At 39.7% G+C, this 15,182-nt stretch overlaps 2 protein-coding genes across 3 annotated transcripts in view; one reads left to right on the top strand and one right to left on the bottom strand.

Moving 5' to 3' along the window:
- AGPAT4 (1-acylglycerol-3-phosphate O-acyltransferase 4) overlaps positions 1-15,182 on the top strand; it is a 183,168-nt gene that overhangs the window by 147,522 nt on the left and 20,464 nt on the right. For both annotated transcript variants that reach the window (XM_069070390.1, XM_069070391.1), the window contains 3 exons: positions 3,844-4,005; positions 4,869-5,022; positions 12,038-12,140. In XM_069070390.1, the coding sequence (XP_068926491.1) occupies positions 3,844-4,005; positions 4,869-5,022; positions 12,038-12,140 (419 nt within the window). The remainder of the gene's footprint in view (positions 1-3,843; positions 4,006-4,868; positions 5,023-12,037; positions 12,141-15,182) is intronic.
- LOC138147904 (large ribosomal subunit protein eL43-like) lies at positions 1,472-1,803 on the bottom strand. The gene has a single exon (XM_069070561.1). It carries the CDS (start codon positions 1,786-1,788, stop codon positions 1,474-1,476), a length of 315 nt encoding a protein of 104 aa, XP_068926662.1. The 5' UTR covers positions 1,789-1,803; the 3' UTR covers positions 1,472-1,473.

Below are 15,182 nucleotides of genomic sequence, written 5' to 3'. Positions count from 1 at the left end.
TAGAAGATATTACTTCTTTCCCTTTCCCAAACACCTTTTTAAGTATCATATTTTGGGTAATTCAGTAAAAAGAAATAATATTTCTTGGGGTGAGTAATTGTTACTCTTCCCCTTACCTCCAGTTCTGTACTGTTTTAGTTTATAAGAATGGTGGCCCCCAAAAGAAGCTTTATTGCAGAATCTTCCTTTTCCACTCTGGAATCCCCATTCTATAATTAACTTCACCTCATCCTGTATCTCTTTTTCTCACACCTCTGCAAACTCTCATTGAGGCTTGATTCCCCCTCAATGACATTTCACCAAAGGCTCTTCTTTTCAATATGACTTGTACATTTTCTCACACCCCTGATGTCATCATGAAGGAGGAGTTGAAGTTCCCCTTGGTTCCCACTAACTTCCCTTTATCTCCATGACTCATCAGCTTCTCCTCCTTTGAAGTCCACTCAATCAAAACATTTCACCCCAAATCAATCATTTAATCTTATCCCCTACATCCTCCCTGTTTCCAAAGGAATTCAGCACATGGATCATTGTCTTTCTTCCCCAGATCCTCCTTGTACTAGGGAGTGACTTTAATATCTAGATCAGTGCTTTCTCTAGCTCCCTGACCTCCCAATTCCTCAGCCTCTTTAACCTGTGACTTACTGTTTCTCTCCATCTCAGCTGTACATAGGGATCCCACAAGCATCCCACATCTTAATAAAAAATGCTGACATTACTTAATCAAACTGTAATTTCATCAGTCCTTCTCTCCCTTTGTCTAAGCCTGCCTAGACCTATTATTTGCCCTTCTTGATTCCCTCTGCCCCAGGCTGTTACCCTATGATTTCACTTTCCTTCCTTTCCAGTCTTGACTCTATAATTAACCATTTGAACTATACAGTGTCCTTTGCTCTCCGTTTTCTTGCCCCCAGTTGGATCCATGGTCATTTCTTACCAATTCTCAGCCCTGAAGTACTTCCGCTAGTTACCTCCTCTCATTTGTACTCACTGTTGCAGAACAGAATTATTGAAAGTCTCAAAGGTACTGAGTATTTTATAAATTTATATTATCCAACCTCATCTGGACTTTCACTTTTGCAAGGTAGCTCTTTTAGCCCTCTCTAATTGATTCCCTATTTCACTTCCCACAAAAGCTTTTCCAAACCTTCTTTTCCATCCTCAGACCTCTTTCTCCTCCCATGCAACTAAGAACTTTGTACTGAAATAAATGAGGCCATTTGATATAAATTCCCTCATTTCTCTTTCTCTTCTTCATCTTAAAACCTCTTGACATCATACCTCATTCCCTCCTACTTATAACCAGTCTCTAAAGAAGTGGCCCTTGTCCTTGCCAAGGCCCAATCACGTGCATAGATGATTGATCTCAACTCCCCCCACTTCCCCTTTCATCTCCTCTAACAGATTGCAAACTCAATCATCCCATCTATTCTTTTATTGTTGGACTATGGGCTACAGATATTTGATAAGATTTTACTGGTCTTTCAATTCCTTCAGTCTTCTGATGGCAGATTTGACTGTGACTGCAGAGGTGGTATTGTAGGTCCATGCACCACCAGCTACTGTTTTCATACAGGATCCACAGTGCCAGATACCCACAGCCCGTCTCTTCATTTTGGTCTTGCCACAGAAGGAGCAGGTATACTTGGCATGCTGGCTAATTTCAGTTTTCTTCACCATTTTCCTGAGGGATGCACCATAATGTGTTCCATATTTACCAACAATTCCGACCTTCTTGGTACGTTTAGCCATGTTATTGGTGCTGCGGCTGGAGCTGGGAGAGGCCATCCCATCTATTCTTGAAGACTCTCTTCTCTCTAGGGTAGTCTCACTACTCTTTCTTTTCTCCTACAAATCTGACCACTCCTCCTCAGCCTCTTTTGTTGACTTATAGTCTCTTTCATGCCCCTTATTGTATGGTTGCTCCCCCAAGGCACTCTTCTTCTAAATTCTCACTCTTGGTAATCTCAACAATTTTCATGCATTCAACTCTTATCACTGTGCAAATGACTTAAGTTTGTATATCCAGCCTTTCCGCTGATCATCTGTCCCTCAATCCCTAATTGCTTACCAGACATTTCAGATTGGATATTTACTTATACACACACATACATACACGTGTATGCATGTATATATATGTAATGAAATTCAACATGTAAAAAACTGTATATCTTTTGCCTCAAACCTTTGTGTCTTCCAAATTTTCTCATCTCTTTTGAAGGCATCACTATTTTTCTCAATTTCCTAACCTTGATGTTATCCTTGAATTCTCTCTCTCTTCCCCTCCTCACACATCCAGTCATTTGCCAGAGCTTGTCATTTTTTTACCTTTACAAATCTTGCATCCATTCCCTTTCTTTCAGCTCCATAGTAAGTTACTTAAGTTCAGGCCCTCATCACCTGTCACTTGGATTACTGCAATATCCTCCTGGTCAACCTTTCAGTCTCAAGTTTCTCCAGTTCAACCTAAAAGCTTCTCCCAAAGTGATTTTCCTTGCATGAAGCTCTGACCATTTGACTTCCCTCTTCAGTCAGTTCTACTGGCTCCCTGGTGCCTTTAGGTTACAATATAAATTCTTTTTCAAAAGTTCTTAAAACTCATTATATCTTGGTCCCAACCTATCTTTCCAACCTCATTGGCCATTAATCCCATTCTTGCTCTCTCTCATCCCACCCAGTTGTCCTCTCCCATATTCATGGCCCTCCAGATCTTCTCTCAGTGATCCCAATGTCTGAAAAGCTCTCCCTCTTGATCTCTGCCTCAAGGAGGCTTTTCCTTACTTTAAGGCATAGCTCAAGCACAGTCTTCTTTGTGAAGGCTTTCCTGATCCCCCTCTGCCCCCAAATAACATCTTCCCTCCTAATCACCTTGTTTTCAGCTACTTTATCTTTATCTATATTTATTCCATTTATGTTTATTGTATATATAGTTTTGTGAGACATACACACATAGTATATGTGTACGTATTTGTTGTCTTTCCCATTTGAGTATAAGCTTTAAAAAAAAGGGGAATTATTTCATTCTTGTATTGTAGGCATTTAATAAATGCTGGGTGATTCATTGATTATTAAATACATCATAGAAGCTTTGCATAGGACCCAAAGAATAAAGGTTTAGATGTAAGGAGGAAATTAAAGATAGAGTAACCATTCCAACATGTTGGCTAACCCTTTTTTGTGCCTGGAATACCCTTTCAATGCAACCCAAAGCCCAAGGTGTGAATGACCCAGCATTAGAATCCATAGCTAACATCCCAGGCTGTTGTCCTCTAGACTTTTTCGGAGCCAGTGCTTCTCACTCCAGACCTGTTGATGAAATTGGCCCCTGGAGTGGTCTCAAAGTGAACAACTTATCTGCACTTTGTTCTGGCGTGGTTAGCCACATAAGAACTAATAATCTCTGCTCCTGTAAATCAAATGCAAATACACATGACCTTCTATTCCCGAGTTCCACACCTTGCACTGGCTGCCTCCTCTCTCTCAAAGGCCTTCTCTTTTCACTTCTGCATCATAGATTCTCTGACTTTCTTCCATACCCAGCTCAAAATGCCACTTTCTGAGGATAGCACTTCTTGGTCCTCCCATCCCCTACTGCACTTCCATGCAAAGTTATCTCGAGTCTCTTTTGTATGTTTCTTTTATAGTATTACATACATACACTTTGATTCCCCCATGAAAATGTAAGCTACAGAAATTTTTTATTTTATAATTAATTTTTCCTTTATATGCCCAGTGCTTTATGTAGGCACATAAATGGTTGTTGATTGATAGCTTGGTCGATATCACATAGAAAAGCCCTTCTCACCTCTCCTGTGTTCTCTCTCTCCCTTTTCTGTGTTTCAGAGTTCCAAAGTTTTGGCTAAGAAAGAGCTTTCCTACGTCCCTGTAATTGGATGGATGTGGTATTTCCTGGAAATAGTATTCTGTTCCCGCAAGTGGGAGGAAGATCGTGAGACAGTCATCAGGGGTTTGTTAAATCTCCGGGACTATCCTGAAAACTTCTGGGTAAGTAGCAGCTTTGAAACAGGAGTAACTGCAAATCACTTCCATCCTGACAGCCCCCAGTTCTTCTCACTCACTGGAAATATCCTGAAATGTCACAAAACTTTTTGTGATCAGGCTTTGAGGACTTACGGTTTCTTGTGCTTTGCTCTTTTTGCATTACTTTTTATTTTCATAATCACAGTTGGGTGTTGATGGTCATTTTTATTTTTCTCCTTCCTACTATTTCCTAAATATTATTGTTGTTTAGTCATCTCAGTCAAGTCCAACTCTTCATGACCCCATTTGGGGTTTTCTTGGTAAAGACACTAGAGTGGTTTGCCGTTTTCTTCTCCAGCTTATTCAACATATATGAAAACTGAGGCAAGCAGGGCTAAGTGACTTACCCAGGGTCACACAGCTAGTAAGTGTCCTAGGGCCAAATCTGAACTCAGGAAGATGAGTCTTCTTGAGTCCAGATTCAGCACTCTGTGTGCTACACCAACATGCTGTGTTTCCTAAATATGTCCAGTGCTATGCTAATACTTTGTATAGCTAGAGATCAAAGGATCTGGAAGCATTTTGAGAACAGTAACCCTATCCTCAAACCTACCTCATAATCTGTTTTCTCACCAGTTCCATTTTCCCCTAGTGAAAAAGCTGAGGCCCTGATAAGTTGGTGATTTCCTTCCTCATAAGAGTGTGTTAGCTGGATTCATGTCTAAATAATGTAATCAGAGAAGTTATTCAGGAATTTGAATACCTCAGCCCCTTGAGACAGGCTTGAGAAGTCTAGGAAAATGTGATGCTTTTATTCAGTCTCTTGCTTTTGCACACAGACTTTTTCCATGGAGTGGTTTCTAATTTCTCTCCTCTGTTGTTTCCAGTTTCTGATTCATTGCGAGGGCACCAGATTCACCCAGCAGAAGCACCAAATCAGTATGCAGGTAGCAGAATCTAAAGGCCTGCCGAAACTCAAGTATCACCTGCTCCCGCGCACAAAGGGATTTGCTGTCACTGTGAAGTGTTTAAGAAATGTAGGTAAGGAAAGTCACTTGGTGCACATTTTTTTTCCCTTCCCTTTCAATAAGGACAAATTAGATTGCCAGCTCCCCACCCCTAACGTGTAAAGCTTACTTTCTTCCCCACCAGAATTTACATGGGGTGTCTTGTGGCTGACTGCACAAGAGACTACTGAATTGGGACCTTTGGGCTAATTAGAAATGGGGGGGGGAGGTGGTTAGGTGGCGCAGTGAATAGAGCACTGGCTCTGGAATCAGGAGGACCTGAGTTCAAATCTGGCCTCACACATGTAACACAAAAACTATCCATGTGACGTTGGGCAAGTCACTTAACCCCAACTGCCCTCCAAAAAGCAGAAAAAACAAAAACAAAAGAAATAGAGGAGAGGAGAGTTTTACTTTGTTATAACACATCGATGATGTTAAGAGTGCAGATTTCTGTAGTAATTTAATGTTAACAAAACACAGCAACCATGTGAGGTAGGTTGTGCTAACCTGCTGTAGCGTTCATAGGATTTCTTAGCATCCAGCTGGAATGGACCTCATTTTTCCAAGGAGAAAATTAAAGCCCAAAGGGAAATGATTGGTCAGGGTCACCACACAGGAAATGTCAGATATCTTATCTGAACCCAGATGTTCTGACTCCAGAGCCAGTGAGTGGTTTTTAAACACAGGGCTGGGCTTGAGTTGGTCGGAAAGAGCTGGCTGTTTGCTGTGTGATCCTGGTTAAGTTAACTTGACTTTTCTTTCTTCATCTATAAAATGGGCATCACCATACCTAGAGAACCTGCCTCGCAGAGTTGTGAGAGTTATCTCAAATGATATAGCATATGTGAAATGCTATGCAAAATTTAAGGAACTATAGAAATTGTTGTTTTTTTTGATGTGGTTACTACCACTAAATGGGCAACTAGGTGGCTTTGTGGCTAGAGCACCAGGCCTACAGGCAGGAAAACCTGAGTTCAAATATGGCCACAGACACTTATTAACTGTGTGTGACCCTGGGCAAGTCACTAACCCCTGTTTGTCTCAGTTTCCTCCTTTGTAAAATGAACCGGAGAAGGGAATGGCAAAACACTGTGGTGTCTTTGCCAAGAAAACCCAAAATGGGGTCATGAGGAATTGGACATGTCTGGAATGACTGAACAATAACTACCACTAAAACCTCCACCACCATTTCATTTCACAAAAGAGACATGTGAACCCCAGAGAGATAAGGAGGTCACACAGCTAGTAGATAGCATTTGGCTACCTCTTAACTCAAGTCATTCCACAGAATAGTAACTATGCCCTCTGCTGCTCAGCACAGATACTAGGACATTGTGGGTGTTGGCCAAGATCCTCCATTTTTCTTTCCCCTGCTGTCCCAACAACAGTTTTCTGAACCTCCTCTAGGCCTACTTCCTGTGCAGGTTTTGACCATGCTTTTCTGCCTCCTGATACCTTTTGGCAAAATCTGTGTCCACAGGATTTAGTTATTTCAGGAATTGGCTGATATGCCTATGTTGGTGAGCCAGAACCCTTGGGGTGGGAAAGAAATAAAGGAACATATAAAAGCTTTCCTCCACTACCCTCCCTTCCCATGTTTTACTTTTTTTTAATTTCTCCTCTGTCTGTTCAATAGACTAAAGAGCAAATCTTGGCTAAAGTGGACACAGTCTTATAATTAAAGATTGTTAACATTTCCTCTTTTCTTCTTTACCATCTACCACCTTCGAGGCAATTCAAGTCAGTAAGTACCACATGTCAAACATTGTGCTAAGGGCAGAAGATAGAATATAGGAAGAAAGGCAAAAGCAGTCCTTGTATCACAACCGAATAGGGGAAGATAACACAAACAACTATGAAATAAGATACAAGCAGGATATTGAATGTAATCTCAGAAATAAGGCAGGAGCATTAAGAAATTTAGAGAAAGACTTTTTGCAGAAGGTGGGATTTTAGTTGAGATTTGAAGAAAGCAAGGAGACGAAGATGAGGAGGGAGGAAATTCCAGGGACAATCAGTTTCAGGACAGCAGGAAGGGGAGAGTCACTGAATCCCACAGTGTGAAGAGGGGCAGTAAGGTATAAGAAGGCTGGGAGGAGAGAAAGGGTTGTGAAATAGGTTTATAGAAATAGGTTGTGAAGGGCTTTAAAAGCCAAACAGATAGGGGGTGGCTAGGTGGTGCAGTGAATAGAGCACCGGCCCTGGACTCTGGAGGACCCTAGTTCAAATCCGGCCACAGACACTTAACACTTACTAGCCGTGTGACCTTGGGCAAATCACTTAACCCCAATTGTCCTGCCTTCCCCCCTCCAAAAAGCCAAACAGAGGGTGTTATATTTGATCCTGGACATAAAAGCTGAACCATTGAAGGTTGTTGAATATGAGGTATAGTGAGGATCACTTTGATAGTTTAAGGGAGGAGAGACTTGAGGCAGGGAAATGTAACATTGCATTCCAAGTAAAGTGGATGACAAGTGAAATTAGGGGTTAGAGTTGTATATATGAAAAACGTCATCTGGTTTGGAGTATAGAGTACATGAAGGGGAAATAGTTTGAGTAAGTTTAGAGGAGCAGGTTAGAACAAGATTGTAGAGATTCTTGAATGCTGGGGCACTGGGGGTGGGGAAACCAGACAGGAAGCTGTTGCCATTTTTCAAGCGTGAAATAATGAAGATGTTAACTAGAGTCAATCTCTTCTCAGAGCCCTCCAGTATCTAATCTGTGGAAGCCTATCATGCTGATATACCTACATAGCTACATTGGTAGAATGTAGGCTAGGCTAGTGATGGCAGTGAGTGAGGGATGTAAGAGCACTTCAGGAGGAAGATTTGTGAGTATCTGCTAATTTAGTGGTTTTGTGGAAAGCAAGAGAGGAGTTAAAAAATCATAGACTCCTAGAGTTGAAAGAAGCCTTTAAGGTCTAATTCTTTCTTCTCCTCATCTTTTTTTTTTTTTAGTTTTTTTTGTAGGGGAGTTGGGGTCAAGTGACTTGCCCAAGGTCACATGGCTAGAGGGTGTGTGTGTTGTGTGTGTGTATGTGTGTGTGTGTGTTAAGTATCTAATGTGTTAAGTGTGTACCATTCCATCCACTACTGGTTTCCAAGGAAAAACTCTGACCCAGGTCATATCTGAATCTGTCATGATGTCTATTAATAGAGGCAATGCCTAATTTGTGAACAAGTTGGGTTCTTGAAAGTTCTTTATAAGTCGGTTGTTTGGAAGTTAGGAGTATATTTTCTTTTTTTTTTCTGGAGGGTAGTTGGGGTTAAGTGACTTGCCCAAGGTCACACAGCTAGTTTTTTTTGTGTTAAGTATCTGAAGTCTGGATTTGAACCCAGGTCCTCCTGATTCTAGGGGTGGTACTCCATTCACTGCACCACCTAGCTGCCCCCAGCCTGCTACATTTTTAGTCAGTTAGAATTATTAAGAAGATTCCCAGGCAAAAATCTGCCTCTTTATAACTTTGAAACTCCATCAGTTCTGTGGCATTCTGCTCTGTGGGTGTAAACAGTGCCATCCCTCTTCCACATGACAGCCTTTTTCTTATATTTGAAGACAACTGTCATATCCCGTTAACTGGGCTAAACGTTCCTGGTTCATTCTACTTATTTTTGAGTGGCCTGGTTTCTAGACCATGTCATTTATTCTCCTTTGGACAAACTTTATTCTGTAAATTTTCTTCCTGAGGTGTGGTACCTAAAACTGAACATCATGTTCCACACATGTGCTTTCCATACTAGAAAGCAATAGAACATACTAGCCCCCTCAGTCTAAATCCCAGGATTCTATACGTTCAGTTTTTTTTTACTTTTTTGGCTTTTTTGATGTCCGTGTTACAATCTTATGTGTCTAGTTTGAAGGCAGCTCCTTTTCTAATGAATTAGTTGACTAACCATCCTTCTTTTATTTTATACTTTTTGAATCAATTTTTTGAGCCTCAGTATAGAACTTTACATTTATTCCTTTTAAATTAAATTGCGACGCTTTCTATTAAGGCCATCATTCTGACCTGTCTTTCTGTTTGTCTCTCTCTGTCGTGTTCTCTCTTTCTCAATCTCTCTCTCTTGCTTATTCTCTCATTCTCTCTCACATAGACACACGTCATTTATGCCATATGTGTACATGTATGTAGGTATATAAATGTATACACATATATGAAGAGAGATTAAAAAAAATTCAAATTCTATCATCCGATGTTTTAACTATGACTTCAGGCTTTGTGGCATCTCAACACTAGGTAAGAATGCCTTTACACAAATCAAATCAATCACGATATTGAACACAGTAGGGCAGGGCCAAAGACAAATCATGGGGTCATACACTAGAGATTTGTCTCCAAGTCAGTGACTGCCGGGAAGACCAGAGATCCATGAGCCCTGGACCCCTGGGTTTTTTGACTCTTCTCTTACCCCTGACTCAGGTCACAGACTAGAACCAAAGAATTGTAGCTGACAGATTTGCTACCTGGAAAGTGGGAGAAAAGGGAAGTCCCAGTCTACTGAGATGTGTTGTTGGAGACTCTGTTTATAACTTTAAATTCAGTTTCTCATAGATACAATGTTATTGTGAGAGTGATTAGATAGATAGTATTACTAAAGTATCATAGACAGCTAGGTGGAGCAGAGGGTAAGAATGCTGGATTTTAGAGCTAGACTGAGTTCAAATCCTGCCTCAGACACTTTCTAGTTTTGTGATCCTTGGTAAATTACTCATCTCTGTCTCCCTCAGTTTCCTCATCTATCAAGTGGGGATAATGTGAGGTTTAAATAAGATGCTACATGTATAGTCCTTTGCAAACCTTAAAGTTCTGTTACTGCAGGTCCATTCCTCATTGGGACTGGAGGGCAGGGCAAGTGACCCTAGCTTTTCAGAGGCTGTGTCTGTGCAGCAGAAGCTCTGGCAGGCCTTACTTCGATAGAAAGTGTTCAAGAATGGGCCCGGTATCTATCGCCAAAGAGCAGCCTAATTACATTTGAACAGAAAGGTTCATTACCTAGTTGGACACTAGATAATTAGGGTTGTTTTTTTTTTTTTACCATGATGAATACAAAGACTGAGGTGTAAAAAGGCTATGATTTGTCAGTGGAGGGAGTATTTGTGCCAAAAGAGTTACAGACCCTGGGAATAAAGTAAAAAATAAAATTAAATAAAAAATATTTTATGAATTAAATAGTTCTTTACAGCTTAGTCTAGGAACTCAGCTACTACAGATAATGTTGTTTCTGTTAGAAAATATACTCCTAGGGGTGGCTAGGTGGCATAGTGAATAGAGCACTGGCCCTGGAGTCAGGAGGACCAGAGTTCAAATCCGGCCTCAGACACTTAACACAAAAACTAGCTGTGTGAACCTGGGCAAGTCACTTAACCCCAACTGCCCTCCAAAAAAAAGAAAATATACTCCTAACTTCCAAACAACCGACTTGTAAAGAGCTTTCAAGAACCCAACTTGTGCACAAATTAGTCATTGCCTCTATTAATAGACACCATGACAGATTCAGATATGACGTGGGTCAGAGTTTTTCCTTGGAAACCAGTAGTGGATGGAATGGTAGACTGAGTCAAGAAGAACCTAGTCCTTCATCTAGAGAAAAGTGAGCTTGAACTTTTGGGCCATAAATGACTAAGGGCTCTTAGAAGTCCTTTTCTCTATGTTGGGGGGCACTTTCATCAAGTTCCCCTAGGATATACTAGTTACTTTAAGTGTTGATTCAGTTGACACCCCTTCCCCACTTTTGGTAGAAGGAACATTCGACTATTAGACTAGAGAACTGGGTTCTATTCCTATTTACATCACTGTCCCACTGAGACAAAAATAAGTTTACTTTCTGACTCTCTTTTTCCTCATCTTTGAAATGGAGAATTGGGCTAGCAGGGTTTGCTGTACTGTGTGGTTCTGAGTCCTGTTCTATGGTGAATCTGTGTTGTTATTGAGAATGACTTTTCCCCCTAATGTCATAATACCATACAAGAATGTAAACATAGAAGTCATTCTCCTGGTTCTCTTTGCCTAGAGTAGCTCATACCTTCAGGATAACAGTCAGTCACCCCCAGGGGAGTACTGGGGGGAGCCAGGGATATAAGTAGAAGTAATTTCATTCCCTCTTCTGATATCTCCTAGGGCTGTACAACAAACTAAGCAGTGGGGATTTCAATCGAGTTTGAAAGTATTAGAACATCTACTGGTCTTTACCACAAAATTTTCCAAGATATGGAATGTATAAGAAAAATGCAATGGGATGATTTCTTCCCTTTCTCTTTAGAAAATATTTCTTTTAAAAATAATTTCTTTTATTCTTATGCAAAAATGTGACAAATTAAATTTGCCTTGTTACTAATTATTTCATTATATCAAGGATCTCTGATATTGATTTTGTCCTCAGAGAGTTGTTTAAGACTCACATACCTAATAAGGTCAGTGGTGGGGTTTGAACCTTGCTTTTCCTGACTCAAAGGCCAGCATTCTTAATTTCAGTGCATACAGTGTTAACAGCTTTTCAATCACTCCCTCTGGGTTTCCATTAGTATTCTTGGTCCATTTGTTACTATTCACCTTATCTCTTAAATGGCTGTATACTTAGAGTGGGTTGTCTTTTTCTGTTACCATTTTTCTTCATATGTACAAAACATATCTATCTCTCTCACTATGATCCCCTATATAGTTTTTCGTACTTGACATCCTGTATCATTTAGCAACCGGGTTTCCCCCCATTGTTTTCCTTAATTCTGGTACATTTATTCATAATAAAATCATGTTTAAATTTTATTTTCAATTTATTGCAATTCTGTTGCTTTGGGTATTTCTAGCTAGAATTTGGTCCCCATTCCACCTGTGACTTGGGGAAATGTGCTAAAGACGATTTCCATTGTTGCAGTATCAAGAGAATATGTTTTAAATTCATGATATTTTGTTTCTATTATATATCTGTTGACCAATAAAATTGGAAATAACAATTGTTGGCATAGTATCTGAGGACAATGCACTGTTGAAATAAATGCATTAAGGCTTATTGGAGAGCCTGGCATTAATAACTGCTTTCTTCCCACAGTTGCTGCTGTGTATGACTCTACACTCAATTTCAGAAACAATGAAAACCCAACACTCCTGGGTGTCTTAAGTGGAAAGAAATATCATGCAGATTTATACGTAAGGCAAGTTATCTTCATTGCTCAAAAATACACGTATATTGGCTCGCAGTCGAATTACGGGTCATTAAGGAGTCTTCCTTTGTGCTCCCAGCTATGTCTTCATTGATTCCCCTCTGGCGTTTCCCAGTTTAAGAATAGTTTGTCAATATTTACTGATTTGTGCCATTGGGACACAATGCATCAGTCTTTCAAGTGAAGTTTCATACTGAAGCATAGTGAAATTTCTTGAGTGACAGGTTTTTATTTTGTTTGTGTGACCCTCGTGAATACCTACTCTGTCACGTTAAGGCAGGAAAATTCATGCAGGAAAAATGGCCTAAAACTTTCCCTAGCAGAGGACATGTGTGGATAGGTTTATGTAGTGAGAATTAGAAGATAATGGAAACTGAGGTCATGTAGTTACAGAGTCAGTGTCTCGTACAAGTGTAAACAGTTCTTTGATTTCATGGTTTGTTAACACTTGTTCACCAGAGAGTATTTGAGTGAAATAGTAGTAAATAGTTGTAAATGACTGTTGATGAGATGTGTACAGGTGTGTGTAGAAATAAAATAGAAAGCATTAGGGCTTGAGACCACATGCTGGAATGATTGGTATCCTCTAATAACAAATAATATTGGAATATGAATAGAAATTTAAAATGGTTGAGATGAATGAGTTGTATAATGTTTTTGGAACATTGGGGGCAGCTAGGTGGTGCAGTGGATAGAGCACCATACCTGAAGTCAAAAAACTCCTCGTGGTGAGTTCAACTCTGACCTCAGACACTTACTAGCTGTGTGACCTGGGCAAATAAATCGCTTAACCCTGTTTCCCTAAATGAGGTGGAGAAAGAAATGGTAAACCACTCTAGTATCTTTGCCAAGAAAAGCCCAAATGGGTCACAAAGAATTAGATACAACTGAACAACAACAAGAAATGTTTTGGGAAAATGGGAAATGTTAGTGAGGGATAAACATAGTGCAGACACTGATTTGAAACTGAGCTACTGATCTCAGCCATTTAAAGTGTCTGTAAGGTTAAGGTGAAGTCATGTGGGTGGGTATTCATTTGCCTGAAGGGTGGAGCAGAGAAAGAATCTACATGGCGAATCTGTTGTACATTAATCTCAAAAGCATATAGAGCATGGATGGCAAACATCTGGGACAGTCATTCCATGATACATGTTATGGTGCTATAGTATAATGCATGCGAGTTTTGTGATTTCATTCACCTTTTGACACTCACTCTCTCCATGAATGCAGATCACAAACCATCTTTGACTTGGGAGATAAGTCAGAGGGAATTGCGGAAGGCACATAAGGTCAAGAACCTTGTCCAGGGCCACCTAGCTAGTGTCATAAATGAAATTTGATCCCATTTCCTGTCTCTGAGCCCAGCACTCTATCACTCTACTAGACTGCCTCATACCACCAATCATTACATTAACAATGAGCCTACATTGGCTAAAAATGTTGACATTTTGTTGATTCCTTCCATGAGAATTTTTGTAAACTATTTCTTTTCATCTATTTGCTTATCTGCAAATTTGAACCTAAAACCCCATCCCTGACATGTCATAGTACTGAGCAAAAGTCCTTGAGAAGCAAACCTGAAAGATACATTAATGAGGCAAATATAAAGGCCATTCCTACCCACAGAGGTATTTTCTCATTCCTTGCTCACAGTGGGAATGAGGAAGGAAGTGGTCTCCTGGACTGTTATCTAGTCAAATCCAAAGATGTGAAATACCTATTGACTTAAAAACTGACCAAGACATTTAGCATTTTATTTGTTCTAAAGACCTTTTTAAAAAGTTACCAAATACTATTTGCTCTCCTTTTCTTTTCTTGGTTTATTTTGTTTCTTCTTTCTCCTGGTTCCTCCCATTAATTCTAATTCTTCTTTATATCATGACTGATGTGAAAATATGTTTATTATGAATGCATATGTAGAGCCTATATCAGATTGTACACCATCTTGGGGAGCGGGGAGGAGAGAAGGGGGGAGAAAATTTGAAACTCAAAATCTAATGGAAATGAATGTTGAACCCTAAAAATTAATTATTTTTTTAAGTTGCTAAAATATAGCAAAACACAGTTCAGTTCTTTGTAAATATAAACAAAATTATATTCCAATAAATTGAGTTTCTTCTAAATGTGAGTTGTTTAAGAAAGAAATTCAGATGGAGAAACCCAAAGAAATCCTAGTGACCTTTGCCCTGTTTTGACCTCTAGGGATCCTGACTGATTCCCAAGTAGATTCATTCCATAAGTGTGCTTTCCCTTTGCCCATTCCCTAGGATTTCCTTTTAAATCTAATAAAGATATATTTATATCTTTTCAGTGGTAATAGGTTATTCATCTTAGAGTTTAGTAAATGGAATATAGTCATATGAATGTGTGCTTATACACACACACACACACAGTCCAACATATAATGTAGCAAAGAAAAAAATATGATTGAGTTATTTTGAAGTAAGAATCTTTGTGTAGTCAAGTAAAACAGATATTTAGCTTAATTCTAGCCCTGGCAATACATTCCCAAATAGAGTGGGAAGATGAAGCACCATTTGCCTTTTACATCAATATTGGTCTTATTTGGGGGTTCCCTAACTATACCTGTATAATATGTATAACATTGTATACATCCTGTTATTGTGGATAGAGGGCTGCTGTTGGAGGTCTTATGGACTTGAGTTCAATTCCTATCATAGGCTGGGTGTAGTGCTGCATGTAATCCAGTGAGACTGGTGGATTACTTGGACTTTAGAGTTCTGAGCTTCAGTGGGCTACACCAATCAGGGATCCAGACTAAGTCGTACAATATGGGGAGTCCCCAGAAGGGGAAGGCCTCCTTGGTTACTTAAAGAGGGGCAAACCGGTCCAAGTCAGAAAAGTAGGGTAGGTTCCTCATTTATAAAATCATTGCAAATTCCTATTCATAGAGTTATTTTGAGGATCAAATAAATGTATGTATGTAAAGTGCTTCACAAACCTTAAAGTGCTATATTAATGTCAGCTGTCATCATTATTATTATTATGCAATTATACATCAAATTCAGAAGG

The sequence above is a fragment of the Petaurus breviceps genome, unplaced genomic scaffold (assembly GCF_028583685.1).
Source record: "Petaurus breviceps papuanus isolate PSGF00001 unplaced genomic scaffold, PetGlider_PUasm1.0 90808, whole genome shotgun sequence".
Lineage (NCBI taxonomy): Eukaryota > Metazoa > Chordata > Mammalia > Diprotodontia > Petauridae > Petaurus > Petaurus breviceps.
The sequence above is the reverse complement of the archived record's forward strand: the minus strand, read 5'-3'. Positions and strand labels throughout refer to the sequence as shown.

Coding starts and splice junctions, on each gene's coding strand:
- LOC138147904 (XM_069070561.1), bottom strand. CDS start 1,788: ATGGCCTCTCCCAGCTCCAGCCGCAGCACCAATAACATGGCTAAACGT.